Source organism: Tinamus guttatus, unplaced genomic scaffold (genome assembly GCF_059628265.1).
Source record: "Tinamus guttatus ecotype Peru unplaced genomic scaffold, ASM5962826v1 Tinamus_guttatus_pri_ptg000429l, whole genome shotgun sequence".
Taxonomy (NCBI): domain Eukaryota; kingdom Metazoa; phylum Chordata; class Aves; order Tinamiformes; family Tinamidae; genus Tinamus; species Tinamus guttatus.
The window spans coordinates 100,242-108,558 of record NW_028288963.1 but is presented as its reverse complement, the minus strand read 5'-3'; the positions used below and the strand labels follow the sequence as shown (position 1 = coordinate 108,558).

Here is an 8,317-nt window from a genome sequence, read left to right as displayed (position 1 = left end):
GCAGCCCCCTTGCCTGCGCGCATGACGCCTGCAGAGCCCAGGCGTGCGCAGTGCCCCCGCCAGCAGGAAAGGTGCTGGGAAGCCCTTGCCCCACGCAGGCTGCTTGCAGAGAAGCTGCGGCTCCTCTGCCTCGTGACATGGGTGCAAGGGGCCTTGTGAGCAACGTGTTTATTCTCTGATCAGACACTGCCCTCACTCAGCACCCGCCTTGCTCTGGCTTGTCCGTCAGCAGCTTTACACATGTGGGTCTCCACTCGGCCCCTCTCTGGAAAGCGGTGTTTGGAGGTGCAGGAGAGACGAGCTGCCTGGAATCATGCTGAGCCATGGAGAGGAAGAGTCTTGCCTGCTTCCTCATTTTGCCTTAGGCAAAGTTGAGGATATACGGAGAAGGTGACTTTCACAGTGCTGGAGAAGCTGCTATTCACTGCAGTGATGAACTGAAATTCTTAAAAACAGCCAGGAATACTTGTTTGTAAAAGCTGGCCCATGAAACAAGCTTCTCGTTCCCATCATCTCCTGTAACATCCTTCTAGGGATGCTGGCAAGCTCAGGCAGTTTGGTGTGGTTAAGTGCAGAGCATGTGGATCAAGAACTGGCTGGATGGCCAAGCTTCAAGACTTGTTATCAATGGTGCTGAATCTAGTTGCAGGCCTGTGGCCAGTGGTATTTCACCAGGAAGAGTGGAATTAAAGGCAAGGCAATCAGAGGATGAGATCTAAGTGCTATCATTCAAAGACTGTTTGATTTACATCTTGTACCTAAGCTGTATACTCTTAACATCAAAATTGTGTTAAGCCTCTCTCTTACACTTTTGGATTTAAAAGACACTTTCTTTTGTATCCTATGGGAAGAACAAAGTCATAAGCTGCTCGCTTTTGAATGGGGAAGGCCCACAACAGGGCGCAAATGCACCAAAATGAATGGAAAATCTACAAAAAGCTCCATGTTGTGAACAAAGAACAAAGAACCAAGGACCATGAACTGTAAATACGTCACCTCAGAAAGCTGATTTGCTTGCTTTCACACAGACTCTGGAGTTACCTGGAGGAAAGTGGGCCAATATCTATGTGACTTGAAATATACCTTTGGGGTAATACATGCACTTGTGGCCATTTAGAAGGAAAGGAGCAATGTAACCAGAGGAAATCAGAAAGTGGATGAAGCTGCAAAAAGAGGTCCCAGGCCACCACCAACTCACAAGGGCTCTGCTGAGGACATGCACACCTGGCCCCAGGGCACAACTGCCCATGGCGCTCATTGCGCTATCAAGGAACACGTCTCAATCATGGAAGACAAAACTTTCTTGAGTCCATTGGGCTGTAAGGGCAGGAGGGGAGCAGGGAAGAAAGATCAAGGTGTTCAAGGCTGCTTGCAGGGGTGGAAGCAGAGCCCCAAGGGGAGCCTGGCCTCTGGGCAGGCAGCCACCAGCAGCACCATGGGGCTGCGTGAGGAGCCCTCCTTGGCACCCAGCAAGCCCAAGGCCACACACTGCTCTCTGCCGCCAGGCTCAGCAGTGCCAGGGGGAGTCCAGCACACGCAGACCCTTCCTCACGGCAGCCCCCCTGGCCCTGCCGCTGCCCTCCTCCCCCACGCAGCAGTGGAACATCCCAGAGGGGCAGTTATCGCCATGGGAACACGGATGCTTCCCAGGGCTGCGCCTCACAGTGGCCCCAGTGCTGGCCACGCAGCAGCAAGGCCAGGTGAGCAGCAGGGCCGCGCAGCACCAGGGACCACCCGTGGTGCCCATGAGATGCAGGGGAGCTGCGGGGCTGCAGGGCAGCCTGCACAACGCCTCCCAGGGGAGGCCCCAAAGCCACCGCGGGACACTTGGTGCTCACACCTCTCACATTGCCCTTTTCTCTCCTCCACTTGGCACTGGCTCCCCGCCTGAAAAAGGGGCTGCCAGGGGCAAGGAGGCTGCTGCGGGCAGGCCCAGCACTGCCTGCTCCGTGCCCCACCGCTCCCGCACATGGAGATGCCAAGAGGCTCCTGGGACAGAGACTTTTGCTCTTGGGCCTGCAAATGACAGTGACTCCCTTTCTCTTGCAGTCTCTGAAAACTAAAAAAAAATGGACAACTCTCCAGTTGAAGAAATGGATTGGGAGAGCTCTGTGCAGGTACTGTGCGTGCAGGCAGAGGCTGCGCGGGGACGGCTGGCGCTTGGCTCTGCGAGAGCAGCCGCAGGGCTGGTGGCAGAGGTGCCAGGGAGCTCTGGCAGGCCTGGGTGCTGGGGCAGAGCTGCGCCAGGGCCAGGATCGGCCAAGGCCTCGGGGGCTGCTGCCTGAGCCTGGCGCCCTGGCTCTGTGCACCGCCTGCCCCGCGCACGCAGGGAACACGAGGCCCCACGCACCGAACCAGCGCTGTCATGATCACTGTGCCCCCAAGCTCTCCTGCTCTCTTCCAGGCTCCTAGCATCCATAGCCAGGTCGGCTGCACCAGTGAGGAGCAGCCTATGGAGTGGGAGAGCTCCTTCTGCAGCCTGCAGGTATTGCCACTGCTGCCAGGTACATGGGTACTGGACCTGGCCCCTTCCCACTTTCCTGCTTCCTCTTGGGACCAGAGTCTCGCAAATCTGGGATATGCCCTGTAAGCACCTCCTTCTCTCTTGCAGTCTCCACATATGGATAGGGGACATGCAGGAAACCAGCCTGAGCCTATGGAGTGGCTCAGCTATGGCAGCAGTCAGGTATGACCTCGGGAGCTGCTGGACATGCTCGTCTTTCCTCTTCCCCACGCACTGTCCCCACCAAGGTCTCCCGCTCTCTTCCAGGCTGTGGACACCAATGGCCTGGTCGGCTGCAGCACGGAGGAACCCATGGAGTGGGAGAGCTCCGGCTGCAGCCCCCAGGTATGGCCCCTGCTGCCGGCTGCACGGGCAGAGCTGGGGCTGTGCCCGGCCCCTTGGCGCTGCTCCGCGCTGCCTTTGGGGAGCAGCCGCGCGGGAGCCTGGCCCAGGTGTGCGGGCGCTCTGGCGGGCCGCGGCGCCGGGGCAGAGCTGCACAGGGCGCAGGAGCGCCCAAGGCCTGGGCACCTGCTGCCTCAGCCCCTCTGCCGGCCTCTGGGCTGCGCTTGCCACGCCAAGCCTCTGCCAGGGCACCAATGACGGCAGCGCTGCTGCCAAAGAGCCTGCGCAGCCGCCAAAGAGCCTCTGCTCCACGGGAGCCTCCGAGCCGCTCCTCGGCCCTGCTCACGCCTCCTTTTCCCTTGCAGGACAAGCCCCCTTCACCCTGGCTGCTGCCAAGAAGCGCTGGGCTCATGGATTCCAGCAATAACTTCTTCTTTGGATTTTTCTTTATAGACTTTTATATTAGCATTTATTGTTGTTAATATTGTTGTTGGTTTTATTGTTGTTCTGATGATTATATTGTTGTTATTTTTCTTGTTGTTGTTATTGTTTATTATATTTTTATTTTTATTGTTGTTTAAATATATATTCCTGTATCATTCTTTAAGTGTTGTGTGATGTTTCCAAGTGATCCCAGGCACAGAAATCATCCCCACTGCAGGTGTGTGTGACTAGCCCTAAGATTTCAGAACCTAGGGGCAAGCGGGTCCAGGAAAAGGTTCCTGTAGGATTTCCCTTTACACAGAGTCCTTTAGGATGCCACAGCCCATTTCCATCCTTTTTCTTTTCTTATTCTATTTCACTTCTTCTTTTTTTTATTCTTCTTCATTTTTCTTTCCATCTTTTTCTTCTTTACCTTTTATTTCCTTTCTCTTTATTTTTATTATTTTTTCCTCTTTCTTTTTCTTTCCAATTTTTTTCATTTATTTCTTTTTCTTCTTTTTTTTTTTTCTATTTTTCTTCCTCTGAGGGTGATTCTCTGGGAGAGAACTCTAGCAGAGAAAAGGAGTGTAGGACATCACTGAACCAAAGCGCATTCCCACAGGCAGCAGGGACACTCAGGTGCTCCCCTTCTAAATGCCTGCACTCAAGCAGTGCCAGGAGAGGACAAGCTCATCCTCAGGAGAGCAGGCATTGCTCTCTGGAATGGAAGGGAGCCTCCAAGGCCAGGCCTGCAGAGGAAAAATGGTTCTTTTCCAGCAATGTGTATCCATTCCAATTCCAGGCTGTGGGATTTCTTGCACCCTTACGGAGTTGGCAATGAGTGGATGGTGCCTGGCAAAGAGGGACAAGCAAGGAATTAGGCAAGGAGGTTGTTGGCAGATGAGCTGGAAGGCAGCACTGCCAGGCCCAGCGGGAGTCGCGCGGCACACGGGGAGCGGCTGAGTGCGCCCAACAGCCTGGCTCATTGCGGCCAATGACCACCTGCAGGGACCAGCCCTCACGCACACGCTCGCCCCAGTCGTGCTTCGCTGCTTTAGCCCTCTCTTCAGCTTCTCCCAAAGAAGATGCCCTGGATCTGCCGCATCTCTGCATGGCTCTTGCTTCAAGAAACAGACGAAGAGGGCAGCCTCAGATCCTGAAGGAACCACAAGTGTCCCATGGTCCTGATGTTCAGGCACCGCATGGGGCAGGGTGCACTCCAGGATGGGGAAAGGTCTCCCCAGTATGGACCCAGCAACAACCCTTGGTGTCTCAGCCCACCACAGCCCTCCTGCTTGGGCAGCCACCCCCAGCAACCTGCCCCTGCTGAGTCCTGCAAATGTCCAATGTTGGACTAGTGCTGGAAATGGCCAAAGTGAGAGACCAATCCGTGACAAATGCCCTGCAGCCCCTTCACAGTCAGGCCATGCAACCAAGGACACCCAGCTCAGCAAACGTCCTTTTCCTCTCCGGACCCTCTCCAGCCCAGCCCAGCCCCTCTCCAGCTCTCCCCACCTGCCCTGCCCTCTCCCAGCCCACCCAGCAGAGCAGACCAGGCTGGGGGTGGCCCCACAGCAGTGCCCCCCGCAGGGCACTCACCCCACAGCCCCAGCCCCACTGTGGGCACAGCAGCTCCAGGGGACAGGGCTGTGTGTGTCAGGTGCCCTATCAGGCTCCAAGCTGGAACTGGCCCCCATACGGACACAGAGGACAGGGACACTCTGTGCCTCTTGTTCCTGTATCCCAGAGCTTCCCTACCCAAGGCTGCCTGCAGCCCTTATGCCAGCCCCTCTCTCCAGCACAGCACAAGGCCCCTGCCCTGGGGCTCTGCTGGCACCTCCTGCTGCCAGGGACACAGCAGCCAGCCCCTAGCTGACATGCACAGAAACATATTTCTTTTACCCATTTATTCCTCCTTTAAAGAGCACAATTGCTCCTTTTCCCCTTCCCCAGGGATATCCCTGCTCCTTGGAAAACCCTTCCCCTGCTTAATTCCTTAGTTATGGTCTGCCTGGAAGGTCCTGGAGCCTCCCTGGTGCTCCCTGCAGGACCCCGAGATGCTGATGCTGCTCTGCAGAGTGAGTGGGCTGTGGTGCTCTGGGGTCACAGGGAGACTCTGCAGTTGTTGTGGTCATGGTTGGACACAGACCCAGCTGGACAGGCATCATTGTACCTGAGAACACCATATCAAGGGGCTTCTATCTGTGAATGATGCTCTGAGCAATCACAGGGCATATAAAATGGCTCAGGCTGTGTTCATGTGTCCCTAGATCCAGACCATGACTTCAGGTATAAGCTATCATGGGCAGCTCTTGAAGCTCCTTTCCCTGTGCCTGCAAGGTCCCCAATGTGGTCATAGGCCGCCATACAGGAGACAGTCCCAGGCAGATACTACTTGGCCATTCATCACTATCAGGAGCACCGAGCACTCACAAGTGAGAACTGAATCCAGTCCTTATTCCCTAACATATCCCCCCAGGAGCAAATTGCCTTGGGCCCATGAAGAGCCCCAGAAAAACAAAAAGCATCTCTCAGGCTGAATGTCATGGAGCAAATTCTTGGCACCAGCTTTGGAAGAATAGCCCAATCTACAAGATGCACTGAAAACATACCCTTTAATTAGGGGAACGACAGCTCTGACACAATGATAGACACATTTAAAGAAGACCTCTGGGTCAGAAAGACACGGGTAACACCTCTGGAGAAGTGGGATGAATCCAGAAACTTGTGCACAAACCTCATTATTAAAGCAAGAATGCCAAAATCACAGGAGTTGTCTGAGAGAAATTAGATATTACTTGAGTAGAAGGATGGGCAGCTTATTGCTGCTGATATATTACCAATTGAATCATTTTATCTTTAAGCAGGAAAAGGAAGACAGACAGAAAGAGAGAAAGAGAGAGAATGAGGGAGACAGAGATAGAGGATGAGAGAAAGAAAGGAAGAGAGGATGGAAGGAAGAGGAAGGAAGAGAGGAAGGAAGGCAGGGAGAGAGGAATGAAAAGGAAGAGAGGAAGAGAGGAAGGGAGGAAGGAAAGAAGGGAGGGAGGGAGGGAGGAAGGAAGGAAGGGAGGGAGGGAGGAAAGAAGGGAGGGAGGGAGGGAGGGAGGGAGGAAGGAAGGAAGGAAGGAAAGAAGGAAGGAAGGAAGGAAGGAAGGAAGGAAGGAAGGAAGGAAGGAAGGAAGGAAGGAAGGAAGGAAGGAAGGAAGGAAGGAAGGAAGGAAGGAAGGGAGGGAGGGAGGGAGGGAGGGAGGGAGGGAGGGAGGGAGGAAGGAAGGAAGGAAGGAAGGAAGGAAGGAAGGAAGGAAGGAAGGAAGGAAGGAAGGAAGGAAGGAAGGAAGGAAGGAAGGAAGGAAGGAAGGAAGGAAGGAAGGAAGGAAGGAAGGAAGGAAGGAAGGAAGGAAGGAAGGAAGGAAGGAAGGAAGGAAGGAAGACCCTTAATGCCAGTTACCCTGGGGATGAGTAGATACACATTTTCAGTCGTGCAGTAGATGCAGATGGTCTTGGCATTGTATCCACTGAACCAGTTTCCTCAGTGCAGCTTTGAGCTCCTTGTTCCTCAAGCTGTAGATGAGGGGGTTCAGTGCAGGAGGCACCAGCGAGTACAAAACAGCCAGGACCAGATCCAGAGCTGGGCAGGAGATGGAGGGGGGCTTCAGGTAGGCAAAAAATGAAGTACTGGCAAACAGGAGGACCACAGCCAGGTGTGGGAGGCACATGGAAAAGGCTTTGTTCTGGCCCTGCTTGGAGGGGATCCTCAGCAAAACTGTGAAGATCTGCATGTAGGACACCATGATGAAAACGAAACACCCGAAGGCTAAACAAAGACTAACCACACTAACTCCAGCTTCCCTGAGGTAGGCATCTGAGCAGGAGAGCTTGAGGATCTGGGGGATCTCACAAAAGAACTGCTCCACCACATTACCTTGGCAGAGGGGAATGGAAAATGTGTTCCCAGTGTGCAGGAGAGCATAGAGAAAAACACTGGCCCAGGCAGCTGCTGCCATTTTGACACAAGCTCTGCTGCCCAGGAGGATCCCATAGTGCAGGGGTCTGCAGATGGCAACGTAGTGGTCATAGGCCATCACAGTGAGGAGACAATACTCTGCTGAGATAAAGAAGACAAAGAAAAAGACCTGGGTAGCACAACCCAAGTAGGAAATGTCCCTGCTGTCCCAGAGGGAATTGTGCATGGAGTTGGGGACAGTGGTGGAGATGCAGCCAAGGTCAAGGAGAGAGAGGTTGAGGAGGAAGAAGTACATGGGGGTGTGGAGGTGGTGGTCGCAGGCCACGGCTGTGATGATGAGGCCGTTGGCCAGGAGGGCAGCCAGGTAGATGGCCAGGAAGAGCGAGAAGTGCAAGAGCTGCAGCTCCCGCGTGTCTGCGAATGGCAGGAGGAGGAACTCATTGAGGGAGCTGCTGTTGGACATTTCCTCCCCATACATATGGGGATTTCACCAAGGAAAAAAACAGACAGAGACAAGTTAGGAGACACTCTTAAAAGGAAAATAAAGAAAATAATGAAGTTTTCTTATCTATTTGTCTCATTCCCAGATCTCTGAGGATCACGCCTTTTCTAACAAGAAAATGTTACTCTAAAAAGAGAGCAGCCCCTGCTGAGAGGAGAGTCTGGTTTCAGAGGGCCCATCTCGGACCTTATCTCCCTTTCTACATGCACCTGAGGGAGGTCTCCACACTCCCCTTGTAGCAAAAAACACACAAGACCCTTTTCTGCTGCCCATTTACAGCCTCCCACCATCACTTCCATACTATCAGGATTTCCATAGGTTCCCCATGGGTCGCTGGGATACCACAGATATGCCATGAGACACTAGGGGCTTTCTGGAGGGCAGGTGGCAGCCTGCAGGGCATCACGGGGTAACAGCCAAATGACTGTGAGGATTTAAGATGGACTTTCCTTAAAGGACAGTCAACTCATTTCCCTGTATTGCATTTCCTAGAGCTCTACAGGACAGAATGGGCCTGTGGAGACCTCACTCCCTTGGAAATCCCTCTTTTCCACTACTTGTAGCTTTGGTGCCTGAACTG

The 8,317-nt window shown here is 53.8% G+C and overlaps 1 protein-coding gene across 1 annotated transcript; it reads right to left on the bottom strand.

The window, feature by feature from the left end:
* Positions 1–6,744: 6,744 nt before the first annotated feature.
* LOC148593204 (olfactory receptor 14C36-like) lies at positions 6,745–7,698 on the bottom strand. The gene has a single exon (XM_088531733.1). The coding sequence runs from the start codon at positions 7,696–7,698 to the stop codon at positions 6,745–6,747; it is 954 nt and encodes a 317-aa protein (XP_088387859.1).
* Positions 7,699–8,317: the final 619 nt, after the last annotated feature.